This window comes from Gobius niger, assembly GCF_951799975.1.
Source record: "Gobius niger genome assembly, chromosome: 7".
In the NCBI taxonomy this organism is placed as follows: domain Eukaryota; kingdom Metazoa; phylum Chordata; class Actinopteri; order Gobiiformes; family Gobiidae; genus Gobius; species Gobius niger.
In genome coordinates, this window is record NC_136858.1 from 16,998,625 (window position 1) to 17,021,286 (window position 22,662).

Genomic DNA, 22,662 nt, shown 5'->3' on the forward strand with positions numbered 1-22,662 from the left:
AAGGAGGCTGAGGCTTTTGTGGTAGAAAGGTCATCAGTGATTTCCTTTTTAAATGCTTTCATTAATAACTGTCACTCTGGATCTTAATCAGTAGCTGCGCTTGTGGCAGATGCTGGGGCACGCTGTTAAGTAAACACCTACAGCTTTATATGAATTGCGACTGCAATTTTGCAAGGCTCTGGATATCCTGCCTGGATGTGCATATTCTGCTTATGTTTACCTCTCTCAGACATTTCCCATGAAGCAGACCCTCCCCTGCTGAGCTGTAGCTTAGTGCTGTCTCATGTTCTGCAGTGGGTTCAACAGTTACTCACACTTTGTGTCATTACATACGGCGCTTTGTGCAGTGTTATTAATCAACAAAGTCATAACGCTGTTAACATGCATTTTAATACTTTTTTCTGAATCTAAATTTATGTCAAACCACAAGCTGTCACAAAAGTAAATTTGCAAATATTTCTACTTGCTTGATTTAAACGCTTATGGCTCAAAGATTGGCGTAAACTTGAAGCTGCACTTTACTCCACTCAAAAGTAACAAGGTTTTGGACTTGATGCCACAACTGTGAATACTATGCTTTCATTTCAACCTCTAGAGTGTGATACAGCAAATATTTATGTTTTTTTCCTTCATCACCTCGGTAACACCTTTGACGGTCTTCTAATAGGATTTTCAATTGGCTGAAATATTTTACCATGTAGAGGTTTTCCATGGCAGCAGTGCCAATGTGGGATGATTTTTCCCCCCATAATAATATTTCAGGTTCTTCTTTCCTAAGTTTGACTTATTCTCAACCCATTTGAGTAGTTCAGATACTTAAAACTGGAAAAATGTATGTCATTTAGGCCTAGATGAAGTCTACATCCTCAGCCAAATGAATCTTGTTAAAGACAATATGCTGTGGAAGCTAATGTTTTCAGCAAGTAGCCTATAAAGCCATCATGGACACAAAGATGACTGTTCAAATGCAATTGTCTTTGCTGCAATGCCTACTCCTTATCAAACTGTGAGCATCTCCTGGACTGGGTACAGCCACATTGTGGTTAGAGTTCAAATGTTTAAAATAATTGCAATATTTAAAGCAACACATAGAAATACTATCATGTCTCTAAATTATAAATGGTATGATTGTTTGCTTTGGACCATGTCTTCTTTTATAAAAGCATGTGCAGTAAAGTTGTAGAAGAGAGTAAGCTTCATGCCTGTGGGAGGAGGACCGTGGTGGAATGTACCATTAGTGAAGGGGAGTACATCATATTCGCTGAAATTTCTCTGCGCTTGCACAAACTAAATCGTCAGATTCGACACTGTCTTTATTGTATTTGTTTGTCTTTTATGGCACAAGGTTATGCTATAGTTTTTTCATGGGGGAAAGCACCAGTCTTGTTTCTCAGTATATTCAGCCACCCCCACAGTGAAGGGCATTTGTGAACGCGGATATTGTTACAATCAATGCTGAAGGCTGAAAGCAGTGGCGAGCTCTCAGCTGCTCGCAGTCTGCTCAGTCTTCTGCTGGCACTGCCGAACTGGTGAAAGTGAGAAGCCTTTTACAGCAGATGTTTTCACTGATTCCTTTGTTGAAGATGACCCAACTTCGACAGAACTTCTGCTGGTCAGGTAGTTTGCTTAGACACGCCATTATAACATTATTTTCGTTATTTCGAACTCGCTGAATGGCTGGGAACTTTGGGCTACTTTGTCTGTTGTGCAGTTTCCTTTGGAACAGAAGAGTTAAATGAAGGAATTCAATTTATTCGTGGCAGGCTATAGTAACATGGGTGGATGTATTTTGCCTTATCCATCATGATCTGAGCTAGTTTTGAAGAGTTAAGTAGAGTTGGTAACTTTATAGTAGTAAAGCCTGTTGAACTACTGTGTTATTGTTACAGGCCTAGTAGGTGTACTATATTCCAAATACACAAAATATCCTATTGACAGCACATTATTCTAAAACTATAGGTCACATTTCGACCAGATCAACATGTTGCTGTCTGGTACACTGCGCAATGAAGTGGAAAAGTCCCTTCGTTTCAGTGCATGGCTGTTGTCTTGCAGGGCAGGCAGATCTGCAGTGTGGTTGGTTGATCATATTGACACACTCGTGCTCACCACAAACCTGTAGCACAAAGTTTAAGGCTTCTAACCCTTCATCACCTCGCATGTAGGTTTTTTCCATGTCAGTTGGCCACAATAGTCTCTGTGCAAACAAATGTGGGCCAAATGCCAAAGTGTACTATTTACAATGAAAGAATGTATGCTTTAGAAAAATAAGTCTTTCTATAATACTCACTGGTCATCTTTTCTGCCTGGAAGTCTGTTGTTTTCTGTTTCCTGCAACTTGGTATATTGCAGACCACTTGCTTGATCTTTGTGTGCACTGCATTATTATTATTATTTCTTTTTTTTTACAAATGAAACCTTGAAAATCTCATTCGAAAAGTTCCCCCTCTTTGCCACTTGGACGCTGTTCACTGCTCTTAGGGGATGCCTGGCTGGCTCAGTTAACTAAACAGGAAATATCAGTAGTGGTAGCAGTCGGAGGAGTCCTGTTTCGAGAAATCACTCTCACAAATTGAAGGTGTAGCTTAATTTCAGGCGTTGACATATACGAGAGGCTGAGGTTTAATCACATTTCATCTGCAGTGTGTAATTACAGATGGATAAGAACAGTGTGGAGCCTTTGGCAAACCCCCCCCCCCCCCCCCTCCTTCTTTACCTTTAACACTACTTGACAGAAAGTATAGGTTCACATTGTTGGTCTGGAGTCTACTTTCAGACATGTGTAGGTGTAATTTATGGAAGCAATCAAGGCCGGTTGATGTTTAAAGGGATTGGTGTGTGTGCGTGTGTGTGCAGGGCCTACATATTGGCAGCGTCTTTGTGTCCGAGGCAAAAGGCCCTATTAGAGCCCCATTCTGTCAGTGGGCAGCTGCAGGCTGTGTGCTGAGCCAGGCACTTGTCCTTTCTGTGCCTGTGTGTACAACTGTGGCTCGGCCCGCTCACTGACGCACATGCTGCTGCCTTCCCTAGTCTCTTGTTTGTCCTCCTCCTATATTTCAATCTGACTTGTTGCCCCGTTTTGTCAGTATGCACTTTGTATCTTTCACTGTTGTTGCGTCTCTTTCTCCGTTTCGTCTCTTTCGTCTCTGGCCTGGGGGCATTATGCAAAGCTCCCACTAAACTAAAGGATGGTTAGCTATGCCTGTCTGCCTCTATGCTCCTCACTATTCATTTTCACTTCCCTTTTATTCTCGATGACCCTGCAGCTATAACCAACACTCAAATGGCACTGCCTCTAGACACTTGACCTGGTTTAGTTAAATACATTTTATTAGTATTATTATATTTTTATGTTGCAGTTTGGTCTAAAACTCATTCATATCTTTTTATTGGTAAAGGGATCACATTGGCTTTGTCCTTCACTATAATGTATCGATGAACTCGCAGGGTAGCCATACTAGTTTTTGCACAGTATGGCTCCCTGAAGGGTATGTATGGGTTAGGGTTATGTATATCCATCCCTGTGAGGAACTGGGATGTTAGAAATGAGTTAAGAAAGTTAGGGATGAATTTGACCAAGTTCTAAAACATTTTTATGGGAAAAAAAATTCATACCGACATAGTAAGTATTCAGACGTTATTGACCCACTCCATTCCACTCAATTAGCTGTGCTGCGTTTCATAACATTCATAAAAGATCAGGTCAGTGGTAAATCTCATTCATTATCCCTGATAGAAGGAAGTACAGCCAAGTTTTGCCTGAGTGTAGTTATTTTTTTAAGAAATCAGTATCATACTTCAATATAACAACATAGAAATACTGTAAATAGAGGGGTATGCGTCTACTTCCTGAGCCCACTGTATATTCCATCGCTCTTATTTACTTTGCCCATTAGCATGGCAGATTTGTAAGTCTGCCATCTCGACGCCCACAGAGCCGGGGACCTGCTGCTGAAAAGAAAAGAAGGCTTTCTCACATATACCAGAGAAGCACTCCCCCAACCCCCAAAGACACAGGCAGCAGGCCCTACTTAGAGATGAAAAGCATTCTGGGATGCAGGAAGAATGCTCCCATCAACACGGGCTGGCCGCTGTGGTCTTTCTGTGGTGGTGGTGATAGCGAGCCGTCCCCTCAACTTTTATACAGGCCAGACAAAGGAGAACTTGTGGCCGGTGTTGTAATGATTGACTCTGTTCCCTCGGGCCTCCGGTTTATCGCCATCTGTCACAGGGGAATGTTTGAAATACATATGCTGCTGCTGCTGTGTCATACTTCACATACTTTTTAATGCTTTTAGTGGTTCGTCTGCACACTGGGCATGTCCACAGTTAGCTACTGGTTCTGCATGTTCTGCATGAAAGTAGGGCATTATCCATTAGGACATAGGGCATTTTGACAAATAAATAAGAGGGGTTTTGTTTTCATTTAACGTGATGTCAAAATATCACAAATCTTTTCAACTATATTCAGAATTCTGTCATATTTTTCATGCATTTTACACGCCTGGTGGCAGGCAAGAATGTACATTTCCTCATTGGAGGTCTTTCATTTTGATTCGGTTATGAGGGGCTATTCATTTTCTGAAAATGGGAAGTGAGAGTTTCAGTTGTACTCAGAGTCCTTATTCAGTGTATTTTTAGATCCTCACCACCCACATTTACACCAAATGCCCTTCTGAAGCCAGGAAGAGTATAGTTGAAGGATACTATTGCAAACAGTAATACTTTATGTTTGAACTCTTGAGTAAGAGACTTGAAATAATTTTTAAGTTATATTGTTCAGAACAAAACCGAAACATCTGTTAGTTCCAGTTCAGTCCAGCTAATAATGGCCTTATAACGTGTCAAAAATAAAACATATAATCAATCAGTGCTTGGAGCTGACTTGGCATCACTATTACTTTACTTCACTGCAGACTTGTAACACATGGTATTATCAACATGGCGCTACACCTCTGACACAAAGGTCACTTAAAGGCCCTATACCTGATTACAAACAATGAAAGAGGAAGCCACTCAATTAAAATGTTGTGGTCCAAAGTCATTCCTAACTTTTCTAACATATTTGTAATATCCCGATTCTTCAGAGGCCAGTTTAGAGGCACATTTCACAACTCGCAGGGTCACTTTTCAGGGGCATTGTCATAGAAATGCTAGAAAAGAGAATTCATGAGATGTGTTTTGTAATTCGATGAACAGTGTGTTTCTCACAAATGTCTGAGTTTACAATGTACTACAGGAGGACAAAACCAAATTTGTTTCACTAGTAGAAAAAAAAATCAGGTATAGTCCCTTTTAATTGATTGGCATTTCTTTCCACATAGCATCACCGAATATGGCTTTCTTCCATATGAGCTTGACATTTAAAGTGTAACATCCCACTTAAATGTCTCCGTACTTGTCTAGGCTTGAGCCAGTGAGACAGAGCCAGTGCTTCTTGATGATCCTGCTTGCACAAAGAGGGCCAATTATCACTGTGACATGTGTCTCAACCCCTGGCTGTGACATCCACAATAAAAAGTGTCTCACTCAAATGATTTTTGAGTATTATTGACCCCTGGCTGTAAGGTCATAATATACAGTATATGTGATATTGTTGATCTCTTGATTATATTGATCAGAATCAGATTTGATTGGTCACCATTGGCAATTTCTTTATACCAGGATTGAAGTACAACATGTTTTTATTATAAGTAGGAGTTACTGTTTTTATTTTGGGTTTCATCTGTCAAAGGAGTGACCTGGACCATGTCAATATCAGTTCAGTTTATAGAGGACAGAATTCACCAATGTCTCAATTTGATTAGTGATGAAAACAAAAGCACTATTTCAAAATGCAAGCACACAGCAAGTATTCGCAAGTATTGTTTCCTCTTAATCTCAGTGTACAGTTCAATACACTGAGATCCAGATGAATGTAATGTTCAAAATGACAATGTACTGTCATTTTGAGTAATTATGCAAATATCCAACTGATTCTGAATGAAAATGTACCTACCTAGATTAGACAGTATCTCACTATGAATGGGATGCGTACCGCTGTTCTCCAGTACCGCTGTTCCCCCTTTTCTTTGGACAGGAGGACTTGCCCTGCCACCTAGCTTTCATGGGGGACAGCAGTACTTTGGAACAGACATATGCTGATGTTCCCAGCAAACTCCTCCATGGAATGGGACCCATGTCAAGCCTCTAACCCTGACCCCAATACTAACCCTTACCTTAGACCTAACCTAAGTCGGGAACAGCGGTACCAGGGAACAAGTGTCGGACCGCTTGTAAATGGATCTTTGTGGACAGGCTATGCTGCTGACCAATATGCCAGAATGCAACAGTTGGACATTTCAAAATTTGCCTTGACAAGCAGTCTGGACGTGTTAAAAGGTTAGGCAGATTTTGTGGAATACTTTAGCCAGATCATTTGCATCTTAGTCACCAAACGACTAGTTCAAAAGTGATGCCTCAGGTCTTTTCTGTACAAGCTAAGCCCGTCACACTAAGCGGCAACCTCCATATGGCCAAGCCGAGCCCCTCTGAATGAATGGAGCGGCGGTATGTGGCCCATGCTTTTCTTTCTGCCGCTCTCACCATATGCTTTTAACGCCCGTCTTTCCCCCCTGCGCTTCGCTTTACGAATTATGAGATTACGTAACGGCGTCTGAGGGCACTGTCGCTTTATCGCTCGCTGATCGGTAGTGGCAATCTGTATAACATCACCTACTTACACAACAAAAGGAGCGGTCCCCTTGCGCAGCATTTTAAGCAGTTGAGGAGGAGGAGGGCAGGCTGTTGGGGGCTTCTGGCCAGCACTGAAGGCTTTTGAGTAATGTATCCCTCATGGATTAGGGTTTGTGTGCATCGCAGACAGGCACTCGTGGATAATGGAAAAACTACAAGCAGAAAGGCATGGATTGGGAATGGGAGAGGGGAGGGGGGTAATTAGTGGGGTACTACCTTATGTATGGAAACTCCTGGCATGCCAGGGTCACCCCAGGGGGCAATTCGGGGCCCCATACTTTTCTCTTAACTTCAACCTCCAACACCTGAACCTGCTAGCCTACCAAAGTCTAGGTTAGTTCGGTTTCTATTCAGTTAGTAGTTGTGAGTGTGTTCTGAACTGGAATATCCTATAGCTGCAGTGCAGGTTAGTGTTACGGCTCAGTCATGCAGTTTATACGGCAGCACACTCCACTAGATCACTCCACTAGAGCAAAAGTGAGCAGCCCAGATAATCTGTCACTGGCTAAATGACTTCTGCTTTTCTCACATCACCACTGTTATCGCGTGTTTGTGTTAGGTTGCTATGGAGACTCATTCAATTCACAGGAACATTGTACTTAGCCTCTCTTTTTATGAAGCATATCATAGTGAGTAGCATAGCTGTGAAAGACTTGGAGCTACTATACTACAAAATGCAACTTCAGATCCTTAAGTGGTACAAATTGTTTATCCTCTTCACTCTCACCGCATTTCTATGTGTTGTTCTCTGTTGTAATACTTTCTCTGTTGAAATGGCTATAATTCATTGTTGACAAGCTCTTTAGAGCAACAGCCATAGTACCAGCCAAAATAAGTGGTGTGGTGTGAGATTGGGTGATCCGTAACACTGCACATCTTTAAAAAGTTGGTGTCTTCACTAACTTAGCCTCTTCAGAACTTCAGCGTATACACTGCTTTAAGATGTAACAGTTATTGAGACGCTAAGAGTCACAATGAGGATATCACATTTTGTCTTTGTGTGTTTGGTAATTAAGTTTGTTCCACACCCAGTTCTCTAACATGTGGCATGTGACCACAAGGGAAGCAAGACCTAGAGAGAGTGCAAAGGGAAATGTTTCTTGCATGAACTGTAGCATGTCTTTAAGCTAGCTGAGCTACAGTGTCAAGTGGACTTTTACGTAGACTCCTAAAACTATTGTGGCAGCACTCTTTATTTTTCTTTTTGGGCAGTTGTTTTAGGTGACTACTACCATTGAACTCCTCGTACCATTTCAAGTGAGTAATGTTTGAAATGGAGAAAAGCTTTTACCACTGAGGTTCATGGTCACTGTTAGGAATGTGCGTAAAGTTTGACCAAGTGAGCACTTTACAGCAGATGCACTTCTGAAGATGTAGTGCTGCAGTGGCCTGTTGTTTTTGGCCGCCGCTTACCATCAGTGGCTACTAGGGTGATGGCCAGAGGACTCAATGGTATGTCTTGACCTCCCTAGGACCATTTTTACGACCCCGACCTCATTATACGGGAGGGCTGGCTGTGTGTTGACACTGAATTAACAATCCACACCACAGGATCTTAAAAGACAAAAAGCCCAGGTCACGGAGGCATTCATTTTTCTAACCACTGTAATCTGGGCACAGGCACACAGTGTTTCACTATGTTATCAGCTATGAGCTATTTGGTAGCATGGGTGGTCATATTTTGAAGCTGTTGTCATTTCAGATGTATGAGGATTGTTGTATTTTTTGTTTAGTAAGATACTGTTCTTTTCAATTATAGCCACCAATCAAAGTCTTGACACCAGACGTGCTCCACAGAAGTATGCAGAAAGCAGAGCCAATTGGTGATGGACACCAAACACCCCGTCACCAAGCTTCAGGGGGCCCCAAATAGGCTTCTATTCATCTGCCTGTACAAATCACAGCCTGGGCAGAGAGCCATATTATCTTAGCTGCCCTTTAGAGCACCCCGCTAAGTCGGTGACCATTGTTGCCCAAGAGTTGGTGTTTACACCAGAGTGTACACGAAGCTGATTAGATTTACTCATTGGCTCTGAATTAGTTACAGTTAACCTTAACCATAATCCAAATTCAATCTTCCTTTACCCTTATAGAATTAGATAATTATTGCAGACTATTGGCCAATAGAAAAGAACACAGAGTTATTATTTTTTTTTTCATCATTAATACATTATTCTCTTGTTTAATATACAGTATACAGTTCCTCCCTTATATGTGTTGTATTGTGTCACCTTTTCACGTCTCCTTTGCACCTTTGTAAGTATGCGCTAAATCTTGCTATAAAAAAAGTGAACACAGAGCAGGCAGTAATACGCTGCTCCATGGTCCATGGCAAAGGTCGATGTCGTATCTTATTTCTAGTAATTACATTAATCGCTGAAAAAAAATCTGGAATGTATTGTGTAATGCAACATTTGTCATGTACAATATCTTTTTATACGGCAATAGTGATTGTAGGAAACAAAGACAAATCCAGTCAATGGCGGAAGGTGAAAATGCATACTTTACTTGTGCCATCTCTATACAGCAGTATATGTTAAGTGTTTTAAAATTGTAGCACTATATATTTTGCTAAATATTTTGGAAATATTTTTATGTTTTGCATCCTTATCTTTTGTGCATGATGCATTATACAATGACTATTTTTAGCTATTGCACCTGTTGCTGCTTCAACACCTGCAACTTCTTTTCATGTCTGATGCTTCCTGATCTTCTTGTTATTGCAGAGCATTTGCCAGCAATTTGATGAAATATAAAATGCTCTTCACAGGGTTTAACACACCCACGCACACACACTCAAGCGCGCGCACGCACACGCAACCATTAGTCTTTTAGAAAATTAAAATTTTCCTTTATCAAATGGCTTAAGAACACATATTATTCATTGAACACACTTGACTCACAATGGAGAATGTTCACACTTTAAGTTATGCTTGACCCTAATTGAATTGAAATCACTCGTAAGTGCTGACAGGGGTAATGACATTAGGCATATTCCCAGACGGTTAGACAAGAACTAATGTTTTGCTGAACTTGAGATATTTATGGTAGCATGAATCATGATCTAATTCAGCGAGTGCCAAACCTGTCTAACGAAACGCAAAAAGTCTCCCTGGCTGTCATGCTCAGTGACTCTTCTGTGGAGTTGTTATCTTCAATCTAGTGCAAACAGCGAAACTCCGCCGCCAGAGTAAACTCATTTTGAGCAGTTAAAATCTGATCAGTAGAGCTCTCAACACAAGTGCACTCCAGTTCCTCTCTTCTTTTTTTCCTTTCTGCGCCCATTAAGCTCTGGTTTCCCCCATCGCGTCGAGCCGCCTCATTAAGTAAGCATGGCTGCGGGGTTGAATTCGCACTCGCCCTGCCCTCTCCCATGACCCCCCACTTGCCAGGCAGCGCACACAAGAACAGGTTAGCCTGCGCGCACTCATTCACACTTGCTAGTTTGTGTTCTAGCCCTTAATAGAACATGTCACACTTGCTAATTGCATTGGTCAAGAGCACGCCGCAGCGTTACATGTGCCCGCTGTGCACCTCAACACCCCTTCCTGGTCTGCTGCATGGCTACACTCTCCCAATGCGTTGTCAGTTAGTCAATGTCAGCCCTAATCAGCAAAGTGATGTGCATATAGCATCGGCGTTCAAGTTTCCTCCAACCGGGAACTCCAAATGTAGAGGCCCAGTTGTGCTCCACTGACTTCCCTGGGATAAATGGAGATAATGGGAGTCATATGCTAGCGTTTGGTTTGGGGGCAGGCCGACGCAAAACATTTATAGTTGTCATGGGGTTTAAAAGCAGAAGGGATCGGAGATAATGCTGAACTAAAAGTGCATTTAAGAGAACTATTGAGAGAAGTATTGCGTTTCCTTAGCCCATTTTTGTGTGTGATGTTCCTCCTTTTATCATGTGCAGCAGAAACCGCGAAGTATTCTCCCAAGGCACGTTATATAAGTGTAACCGCCCCAAACTTAACATAAAACCACATGTTACATGGGTAGGATAGCGTAGTATGCCTGGAAGATCCATTAACTTCACGTGTTGCTCCGCTGCAGAACGCTGTCATTAGCCTGCAGTCGATGGGAGGATACGAACCACACTGGGGCTCTATAGTTGGGTCGCGGTGTTTGGTGGTTTACTTAATGAAGGGGCAAAGGTCAGATTCAAAACATTGGCGCACGCAATGTGAAAAACACGTACTAGATGACAAGTTTGTAGGCTGCAGCGATGATGTGATTGGACATTTCCGCACAATAGCTTGAAGGAGTAAGTTCTGCTGGATTTAAAGCTGCTGTACAAGACCTCTCCCGTTTGCAAAAAGCACCACAGGGAGGAAGTTGAATTTAGGTTCTACAACTCTTTTGCATATTTCGGTTTATTATGTGCTTACCGGTATATCTAAATATGCATGTTTTATGACAACAGCAATTCATAAAGTGTGAACACCATAAAGCACTAGCATGTGAGAGAAGACTGTTTCTTAGAACAGGTTTGTAGAGGTCATTACTACAGGGTTAGCGAGGTTCATACATAATAAGAGCTCATGAAGACAGGCTATTTTTCCTTTGCAGAGAATCATTTGTTTTTGCCTTTGCGATTTGCTAAATGCGACAATTTAAATAGTGATTTTTGTTTCAGTTACGGTAAAGTATGCAGCTTTGATTCTAGGCTCCCTGGGTTACCCCCACTATTCTAATACGTTCTTTTAAGCTCACATGGATACCGTATGTACAGCAACATTTGGGTTGTGCAGCTTTACTTGAACTTCCAGCGTGCCAGTTACAGTGCAGTAATCATGGGGCTGGATCAGCTGCTCTAATAGACATGTCTGGACATGTTTTCCCCATATGGACTCTCTGCCTCAAAACTAATCCAACCCTCAAGAGCATTTACATTTTTTTGTTTGTTTGCTACTGTCTGGCCTTTCCCTTATTCGACCGCCTCTCCCTATACTGTTCCTATTCATGTTTTGTGCAGCACATCTGCACTCATGATTGATGCCTTTTCCAGGATGAGCTAAACACTGCTCTGTCTTCCACCCCGGTTCCCATAAGTTTTGTGGCTTCAGCTGACTCTAATAGATAAACACTTGAGCTTGCACTTTTAACATTAGTGAAGAAGAGAAGTACTCATATTAAAGTTAAAGCCGTAACACCAAGTACTTTTATTTTGGTAGAAATCCTTTTCCCCATAGTTGGACTGCATCTAATGATTTTTGCAAGTCAGCTTTTTGCTGTTGTAATTATTAGCTCACTCATGTTTTTTTTTTTTTTCATTTCCAGGCCTTCAATATACATACATTTTATATTGGAGGTGTAGAAATAAGCATTTCACTCCTGAGCTAATAATTATAACTGTAAAAAGCTGAGTTGTCGAATACAAAAAAGTTATTAGATGTAGTCCAACTATGGTGAAAAGTATAATGATGTATAATGTTCTTGTGCCACTGATAATTTAATCATGGTCTGTTTAAGATAAAACCAGATAATGGTTAGATTACCAAATAAAATTTGAATCGTCTACAAGTCCCGATTAAATCTGATTAGTCATAGTGTAAAGTCAACTTAAATGCTTTCATCAGCTCATATTGTAATCATCGACTGTAAAATTAAGAATGGACCTAACTGTGGTCGTCTTCTTCCTGTAACCATAAGGAAATTGTGGCTGGCTCTGGAAGTTCCTGGCTCCTATGGACTTTACATTGAAACCTTTTGGCCTCTCTTTAAGTCATTATTCCAAACACTGGCTTGTTATTCTGACCTCCACATGTTTGTCTGAACATGCACAACAGTGTCTTATATTTTTCCTTTTGTTATTTTCACTTCTTTTTCAGCCCTATTCTATATAGTGGAGCTGGCTCCAAAAAACCCTTCAAATTGCTAACATGGCTGAGCTTCGTTAGCCCACAATGAACCCTCTGTCCATTGCTATTTAGTCTATGATTGTAATGTAACATTATAGTGTATTTTTATATGACATTATATTATATTACTTTGTGACATATATTATCTTGAATATGAATTGGCAATTAAAAAAAATGACCCATCACAAATAACGCTTACCCAAACAACACTGACGATTTTTTTTTTGCATTTTTTTTTGTTTTCCAGTTGCTGAAGTGTGACACAGTCAGCGTTTCAGGCCAGCTCTGCAGATGGGAGGCCACCAACCTGTTGTGTGTTCTGCTGAAAGGCACCATTTCCTCCCAACTACCCTCAACTAAGATGGCCGCTCAAGGGCTTCTCCTTCACCTGACCGGCCTGGAGCAGACATGGTGATCATCTTCTCAAAAGCACTGGAAAAGAAGAAGGGTGTCAATGATGTAAGGTCCAAGAACAAGGAGAGACTGCTGGTGAGAAAACTATATGTACCTCTCTTTGCTAGGCTACACGCTAATAGCTTTCATGACATCTGATTATGTTTTTTAAATGGGTGTCAGGTTCACAAATAAAATTTAAAAAGTAATTTGAAAAGCGGGGTAAAGGTGCAGCTTCGTATTTGAAAAATGAGTTCACATTTAAACCTGTATTCCTTTATGTTAAGTGTTTTAACTCAGTGGTTCATCATGTACTCTATTGCATGACTTTATTTGAAAGGGAAACATAAAGCGTCCAGCTGAGATTACCAATTGGCTCGGTTTATTGTGCTAACATAACCCAGTTTTTGCGGTTCAAAGTCTGGTAACTTGGGAAACATTTGTTGTTGTGGTAATAACCTGGAGGTGAGTCAGTGCATTGTGTGACAGTATTTTTGTTCATTCCTCTGAGCAGACGGTCACCACCCAGCTGTAAGACGTAAGCTGAGAGGTGATGGTGTCAGGTTAGGAGACAGGCGTGTGGGAAAATGAGGCCTTTGTTCTCTAAAGAGGACTGCATAGGTGCAAAGAAATGTTTCAGTGGAACACACAATGCATTTTTGTAATTTAATCAGCAATAATGGTCTTAAATTGACACGTTTTATCTAAATGACCTGGCAAAGCAGCATCTTTTTAGTCATTCATTCAATTACCTTTTTAGGTGCTTGGATGGATTTTCTATTCATGGTAACCGGTAATGATTAATGCAGCCTGGAATGAAAAATAAATAAATATTGGAACCATAATTGTATAATATTCCCAACCCTTAAGTATGGGCCTATGTTCGTTACATGTCTCTTTTATTACATATTTACAAATTCACCATCTTTAACAGAAACACAGAACCGTCTGTGCTTTTTTCGGTGACTCTCAGTACCGTAAATGAAACTTGCGCTTCTCAAAGCCATTTGCATTTTTCATTTGGAGGCAAAACAGGAAGCGTGGAACCACAGCAACAAACGCAATGTCCGCTCGCCGGCAGTCGGGTTCCTGCCCCCACATCACACACATCTCACAGACCACAATTGGTTAAATTATCTGTTCATCTTCCTATCTTTACAATCTGTTACATAATAAACGGAAACCCAAAAGTTGTATTCTCCCTGTGAGTGATCGAATATGTACAATATAAATAGTACTGTTTGACTGAGCCTACTTTTGCGCACTTGCAGAGTGAGCTCCACACCATGAGCAGGGGGACCACCCTCTTCTCCTGTGGAACTGTGGGTAGGTTCTCTCCTCTACTTTGCTTTTACGTATGTGGTGCACTCATGATTCTGTCTGTGTAAAGAAAAAAAAAGGACATATTAATATTGTAATATAAGCCTCATCAAGTTTCACTGCTCTTCTACTTTCTCTTTGGGCGTGTGTCTCTCATCCCCCTCTTATGATCAGAGTGCACCTGCCTTCACACAACGTTGCACACCGCTCTCACGGGAGGCAAACTGTAATTGAATATGCTGTTGCCTATGTCAACAATTTCCCTTTGGCTCAGTTAGTATAGCACTAATTACCCCCTGTGTTAAAAGACATAGCAGTTCACATACAAGGGCCATGCTTCAATTCATTTCTGTGGGTGATCTTCAGCGACATTACTGCCTTGACTGCTGCATATACTGTGAATATTGACATTAGTATCGCATTTACTATTGTGAATATTTGGACAAAATCAGCTACAGAAACCACATGTCTATTGTATGTTTGTAACTTTTGGCTCCTCCTTTATTCTTGTCAGATTCTTGTCATTGCTCCTTTCCCTTCACTGCTCAACAACACACAATATTGTGTTTTATCTTCAATATATGTGGGCGGGGTTTGTCCTAATTTTGTAACAGACACTTGGTACAGTTCTGAAACTGAGTCTGTAATGAGAATATGCTGTCTTGCAGAAGCGGACAGGTGGCTGGACATGGGCCGTGGCTGTGCCCTCCAGCAGGGAGCTCCCTGTCAGTCAGGGTCTAGTTTGGAAAGCCTGTGGGACATACTGCCAGCACAGAGCAGCCAGCCCTGGGCCAAGGAACCAGGCTCCTCTGCCATCACCAGCCTGATCAGAGACCTCAGCCTGGGGGACAGCGCCAAGACGAGCCCCCTGTGTCTGAGCACCACTACAGCACCCAGCCAGACTCCTGCTGCTCCGCCCAGCAAACGCCAGTGCCGCTCCCTGTCCTTCTCCGATGAGTTCGGCAGCTTCCGCTCTTGCTGGCGGCCGCAGGGCTCCAGAGTGTGGACGGCGGTGGAGAAGAGGCGGTGTCACAGCGGGGGTAGTGTCAGAGGTGGCAGCGCTCTCTCAGGGAGTAACCTGCCTGTCATGCAGCGCAGCTCCAGCTTCAGCCTGCCCTCGCGCTGCAGCCTGCCCTTCGACGGACCACTGGACCTGCCGCTCTTCACCCAGCGCCTGCCACTCCACCATCAGTTCACCGCCTCCCCAGTGTCCCCCACCTCACCCCCAGCGCACCATCAGCACTCTCCGTACCAACACTTCCTGCGCCCCCTCTCCTTGTCCCATGAGCAGATCAGCCTGCCAGAGCTCCAGACAGAGGAGGCGTCAGAGGCCAGCTCTCCAGACTCCACTCCAGAGCTGGGCAGGAGAGCAGCGCAGAGGTCCTCAGGGAAGGGCTGCCTGTCCCGCAGCCGCTCCCAGCCCTGTGTGATCGATAAGAAGATCGGCATGAAGCGCAGAAGGCCCGAGGACGCCCAGGAGCAGCGGCCCTCTCTGGACCTGGCTAAGATGTCTCAGGTTAGTCCTGCAGATCGTGAGCGAGCTTACGTAAATGTATTTAACTTTAACTAAGTATCACTTTTGTCGCTGATTCAACATAACTCAGCCTCATGGTATTTCAAATCTTCCTCCCTTTAACTACATCCCCACTTTCTGCACAAACAAAGACTGTTTTGTTCACCTTCACGACATCGAAGCCATCTCTGCTTCTGATCAGGATTAAATCAAGGCAAATTAGGTTTCCTGGGCTGCAGCGGGAGATTTGGGACTAAGTGATCTCAGGCCTTCAGCTCAGGGAGTGGTGCTCACTAAAGAAGCATTCCTCATGTTCGGTCACGCTGCCTGGCTCCTCGCTCGAGCAGGCCTAGCTCCGGTTATCATTTCATTTGCCCTGTTGTGTAAACTGTCCAAACGTTCAAGCCCTTTTCTGGTCATTACACAGATACATTTTATTTACAGACTTGGTTTTTTATTCCGGTGGTTTGCTGTCGTGGAAAGACGAGAAGAGTTATGATCGCGCATTATTAACTACTCTGGCCAAAAATAGTTTTCTAGTATTATTTAAAGAATGCACTCTGTTGCTAGTGTTTTGCCATTTGATGAGATTTATTATTCTATCCTATTGCGCTGCTTTCACTCCCAAGAGCCCTGCATCATTACAACAAAAAAGCTGTGCTCGGGAAGTGCAGGTCTGTTTTTAGACTTTTCTCCTCATTCCCCGTTTGGTCATTCATATTATTCCCCTGTGTGACAAGCTATATTCTTCCTCTACCTTCTGTCATGGAAAAAAGGTCCATTTTCCAGTTCTCTTTTAGAAAGCCCCTGCCATTTATTCCCTCCCTTCCCTTTTCCAAAAGGATTGTGTTCCCAGTCAGTCACCCCGAGGACCTGGCCAGAGTTGGATCAACAAGGCTTTGGTAATGGAGCCTAGCGAGCATGTTTCCTGTATTCATGCCAGCTGCTAAGAGGGGAAAATCACGTCCGTTCATCATACGTTCATAAAATTATAACTATGTCTTTATAAATCTGCTTCTAGGAAGGTGCAACCTTTCAATGACATTGTAGATGTTAGTCTTAATATTTTTCCACGCTCTCTCTGGATCTTGGATTTTTGAGTTGGCAATTGCGTGAGGTTAAACATGTGGCTCCTGGTCTCCTGTCACCTGTGTTTACTTTCTCATGCCTTTGTACCTGAAAGAGGTGACGACATGACGCCACTCCATGCTAGGAACACTTGTGTAAATCTGTTGTCAGGGTAAATTCAAATAAAGCCGTCCAAATGCAATGTGAAATAGAAACAGGCAATGTAACTTCAGCCGAGCCAACTATACACTCAATTTCCCTGTAATGAAAACTGTATGGTTTCTGGAGAGTTCCGTTTTGATTTCTGCAGCCAGATCAAAGGGATTCACATTACATCAGAGTCACAGTGTAGAAAAATTAAACCAAGAAGAAAGAGTGCAAAAAATACACTATCTGCAGAGCACTCCTAGCACACCATCATGTTGATAAATGCTGAGTTTCTTAGTCAGTCCAACTTAAAGAAGCTGAATTGACTGGGCCTATCCACTCTAAACAAATTGATGATTTGGTGTCTTTTGCAGCCAAGGGAGTGCCGGTGTCTGGCGAACAGGCTGGAAAAGGATGTGATGACGTGGAAAATAGAACTGTTATTTTATGGGAAGCATTTTTTGATAAAGAAAGGTCTATCTTCCACTAAAACGCAGCACACTTCCTTTACAGTACTTTCCAGATAATTCTACATCATTTTAGCCAAACTAACACAATGGCTGAATCCTAGCCCGGACTTAACTTACTGTCAATAAATGGGCTGAGTCTACACCTGTGCACCCTTGTCATCCTACTTCACCTAATTGAAATGTGTTAATAAGTAATAGAGGCTAAAGTACACCTGAAGCCAAGGCACAGCACAGGTTCTGTGTGTTGTTGTAGACTCCAGCAGGTTTAGAGCTTAGTATATGAGGTTCAACACGTAACAAGTCCCAGTGCGACCTGTCATTGGAACACAGAGTAACTCTGCCTCCAGATTCCTCTGCCACGTCAATGAAGGCGGGTGTGAATTCTGCGCGTGCATGTCGTGCTAATCAGATATACCCGGGCTTCCATAGGGATTTATCGGAGACCAACCCCAGAATTCCTCAGATATCCCTCCTGTTAGACGTGTGGCTCCTCTCTATCCCCGGCTGCCCTTCTTCCATGTTCAGCTGTTGTTTTTTCCCAGGCATGTTGATCAGACAGTAATGAATGGAAAGACTCACCACAAAGTCACCACAACAGTACCAAATGGCTTTTCTTGTACAAATGATGACGAACCCCTCTGCCCTGTATTGATGGGGACAGAGTGGTACAACATATATGACACATAAATCATCACAAACTTTGCATATAACCTAAAGCAATGCACAGCTTTGCTTGTCTAAGTGAAGGTAATGATAATGGTGATGAGGTGCCAATGATAAGCGTTGTTGTGGCGATGTTTACAATGTTGCAGCTTAAGTGCTGCAGAGGTGGTAAACTGCTGCAGTGTGAATGCGGCTGCATGTGTGTGAGCATTCACAAGTGCAGAGTGAAGAAAGAGCTCATTATTTGCACAACAAGCCGAGCAGACAAACACTTGACGTCTCTCTATTAATATCTCCTCTGGCTTCCCCCCTCGCTCCTTCGCACTTCATTCCTGGCATGGCAGTCATGGTGATCATAGCTGAGGGACGAGCCCCAGAGGATTGTGGGAACACCTCTCGGTCGGTGTCCTGAGGTGAAGTGTTTCTGTGTGCAGCGATGGGCTTCGACATGTCCCAGGGGTGTTCCACGCTGTGCATCACTCACCACCAGTGTGCGTGAACACTATTTACCTCCGATATTTCTGCAGTGCAAGATAGGCATTTCCCAGCATCAGGTTTACACATTGCATTCTCTGCCTTGTGGCGCACATCTGCACAAAAAGTACTTCCCAGTTTCAGTTTGGACTACTTCTATTTACAGTTTCTTTGAAAGTGGTACATTATGCATTTGTACACGAGAACTTGGCATGTGTTTGCCCCAATTATACAAAGCTTATTTGTCTTCTTTTCACAAGACAAATCGACAGTCATGAACCCACTGCCAATATCTGAACTCTTCTAACTATTTGACCTTTAGCTAACATGCTTCAGAGTAAAATAACCTATTTGAAATGCCTGCCATTGAGTACTAATAGGCCGTGAATTAGTAAAAATCATGATTTTGTAGAGAATGCACATTGTTCTGAAATCCCCCTTTTCACTCCAGTTGTGTAACTCCAGCAAAATGGCCTATGTGTGTACCCATGTAAGAATGTTTCAGCCACTTAATGCGGCACAGTGAGCAAAGCTGGGTTTCAGACTGCAAAAATCCTTGACGTTTCCCCTTTTTGGTCAATGTTATGGTAAAAAAAAAAAAAAAAAGAGACTGAGTCAAGCTTAGGGAGAGCTAAAAAAAAAAGGAATACACCCAGTTCATTGTAACAGGAAAAGCAATGTCCTAACACATGCTAGGGAACATTAGCGTTGTCCGTCATGTAAGCCCTGGCTTGTATAGAAACAGACCTCATCTCTATTCACCTCCATGCTCCCAACATCTGCTGCCGGGCCAGTCCAGAGATCATTAACCCCTTCACTGCACTGCACACTTTTGTCTGCGAACAGAAACGTACCATGACCGGGGCATAAAAGACAAGCTCCTGCGGAATAAAAAGGTCAAAAGTGTGGGGAGCAGGGACCCTCGGCACATGCTGCTTTTGCTTAAGGCACTCACACGTTTGGTCCAGTTGTCTGTGTCGGATTACCGTACATAACATCTTCCTGGCCATGGCAGAGGTTTTGAATGAAACGTGTGGCTCACCCTGTGGTACATGGTGATAAGTAAACCAGAAAAGAGGAACTGGATACCTTCGGTGGTTTTGTAGGGCCTGTTTTTTTCTGTCATTTTTTAACCGTGTGCCTGCGTGAAACTTAAACTGACATATTGGGAAAGCCGAGAGTTCAAAAATGTGCCCTGCCAAAATCTTTCAGCTTTTATTGCCTCATTAGTTTATTCATAAAATGGCCCATGCACAAGGAAAGCACGAGGCATGTTGAAAAGGGATTTCCACAGGTTTGCCATTTTTTCCCACACTATTATAACTTATTAAGACTTTGGCAAATGCTTCTGTCTTATAACTGTCCTGTTGCCATTGCCTGACCAAATGACATCTGCCTGATTTTCGTTTTGGATCTGTTTTTCCTCTGGTCAACTGAGATTTTCTAACCAACATATATATATTTTTTCCAATTCTTGCCATTCATGCCCAAAAAATACAGTACCTAAACAAATAACGCAGCTTAGCTATGTTAGCTCAGCAGCTCATGATAAAACACAAACCCAATTAGCACGAAGCTAGCGAGCCAAGCACAAACCAATTCGCTTGTTAGATGTCTCAATAATGTTACACAAATCAAACTTACATTAAGTGATAACCTAATGTTACACAATGATAGATACTTACAGACGATGCCTTAGCAAAAAGGGGGATTTTTGTTGTCGTTCACAAGAAGAAGAAGAAGAAGATCTTTATTTATATAGCGCCTTTCACAGACATATAGTCACAAAGCGCTTTACATGAGACAATTGTACATTCACTCCACACTCGGTGAACAAACAATGAAAGAAAGTAAATTAAGTTGTTTGTTGTGTCCAAACTCATGTAATCACATGTAATGTCCCAATTCTTCACAGGGATGTTTTTATAAGCATGTTTCATAACTTTCTGGATCACTGTCACAGGAATGCTAACAAAGTTAGCATTCAGGTTCATGAAATTGATGCAAATGCTTTAAATGCACAGTATTTTTTTCCGCTTATGACCTCTAGGGGCATGAGTTACTTAGTACTGCTTTAAAAACGCTATTCCAGTTTGTAATATTGATGTCTTCTTACATTGCTAATCCTCTTTCTTTTATATATCTCTGCAGAACCTTCAGACCTTCCAGAGCTTGAGCTGCCCCGGATTCTCAGTGGCCGACTCTTTCCCTCTCCCGTCTTTCGAGAACCGCCCAGAGTTGGACTTCAATAACCGGAGCTCCCAACCGAGGCTGGAGCCGAGACCGGAGGAGACGGAGGACCTGTCTTACGAGGAGGACAGCGACTCGGCCTGTAGCGTGGACTCCCGCTCGGGCTCCCCCGATGTAGCAGACGATACCAAACACACCCTCTGGAAGGGTGCGATGCAGCAGAGAGACATTTTCCAGCTGGGAGGAGAGTTGGATCTTGACCAGATTGAGCGAAACTGAACGTGGATTTTTTTTTTTTTTAATAGGAGACTGTAAAAGACTGAACAAAAAGGGTTGACGAAAGTTCCGGAATGTCCCAAGCTTGTAACGAGAAAAAGCAATGAGAGAAAAAAGGAAGGACGTGTGGAAGATGCGCAAGTGATTTCGAGTTGGCAGATTAAAGAGAAGAGTGTAGACTTTTTGAACATTTTATACTGTTTTCAATCAAAAAGCAGTGATATTAGTTTTTTTTTTTTTTTTTTTTTTTAATTGGGTGTTCAGCTTCACTCAGGAGCGGGAAAGTGAGGGTTAGTCTTAAGCACCCCCTCCCTTTGTCCCCCACTGGCTCTCCGACCTGATGACCTTTCCAAAGCTGGCTAATGTTCGTAGGTTCGTAGTACTGTAGTGTAGCCGGGCTCTCCTGTATTTACGCCGCCGGTTTGTTCTCCTCTGCCGACGGGGCCGGGGCGTGCGTGATTTATGTCAGGGGATAAAAAAAAACGGAGAAGCTTCTCATACACTTGACCCTTTCTGTCCATTTTTAATTTTTTGTTTTGTGCGCACAAGAGAATCGTGACTTTGCTGAATGTAGACTTGATAAGCTTTAAAAAAAAGGACAGTGATACAAATGGCAGTGCCTTCTTTTTCGGATGCTCGCGTTACCATTTCAAGAAACTAGCCTCCGAGAAAACCACACTTTCTGACCTTTTTTTTTGTAGTTTCTTACGCAAAGTGTATATTTGAACAAAACACTGAATCTAATGTTTTCAGTTCTAACTTCAGTGTCTATTTTTCTATGGAACTGTTTTTTTATGAGCTGTTTGTGAAGGAGCAAGAATGTACGGCCTCTCTTCTAACAGAATGAACCTAAATAAATTAGCAAATTGCACTCATTCGTGTTGCTCCTCTCTGTAAATACATATTCTACAGCATCTTTTAGGGCAGCTTTGATCAGCGGACCTCGGATAACCCACCTCCAACTGTTTGCCATCAACGACTGGAAAAGTAATCACGATCAAAGCTCCATTAAAAGCTCTTAGAGAAGCTATTAAATGCTCTTGTCCGGCATTCTTTCCGAGTTCAACAACCCAAACAATTTGATAAGGACGATCGCTCTGAGATTGGCATGTGAACACTGCATGTCTTTAGAGGATTTTAGCCCCAAATGAGACAAATCAGTTGTAAATGCAAAATGGAAACCTTTTTCAAGTCCCTCTCCCATGGCGTGCTTACCGAAGGGTGGGGCTAAAAGCTGCAGTCTCAATCACAAACTATATACAACAGTGAAGTTTTTCCCTTTTAGAGATGGAGCATATTTCTGCTCTAAACTGCCGAAACAAAGCAGTCTTTGCAATTAACGATGCACAACCATTCAACCATCAAATAGCAATTTCTGATTCAATTGTGAACTCCTAGTTAAGGTTCTTACCATTAGGGTAAAGCATTTTTTAAATAAGCTCTACAGATTGGCCCCAAAACATCAGCAGACCACCATTCAGCGATATAAGTTACACTGAGCTCATATCTTTTTAATATAACACTGTGGCTCATATACAAAGTACAAACTATT

At 42.4% G+C, this 22,662-nt stretch overlaps 1 protein-coding gene across 2 annotated transcripts; it reads left to right on the top strand.

The window, feature by feature from the left end:
• Positions 1–1,474: 1,474 nt before the first annotated feature.
• Positions 1,475–22,217, top strand: LOC306965199 (protein FAM53B-like). 2 transcript variants are annotated; one of them, XM_079559450.1, is made up of 5 exons: positions 1,475–1,617; positions 12,844–13,085; positions 14,261–14,315; positions 14,978–15,825; positions 20,796–22,214. In XM_079559450.1, the coding sequence occupies exons 2-5, from the start codon at positions 13,005–13,007 to the stop codon at positions 21,111–21,113; spliced, it is 1,302 nt and encodes a 433-aa protein (XP_079415576.1). In that variant the 5' UTR covers positions 1,475–1,617; positions 12,844–13,004; the 3' UTR covers positions 21,114–22,214. The 2 variants fall into 2 exon arrangements, with proteins under 2 accessions (XP_079415576.1, XP_079415577.1); XM_079559451.1 differs by lacking the exon at positions 14,261–14,315 and having other exon boundaries at positions 20,796–22,217.
• The last annotated feature ends 445 nt before the right edge of the window (positions 22,218–22,662 follow it).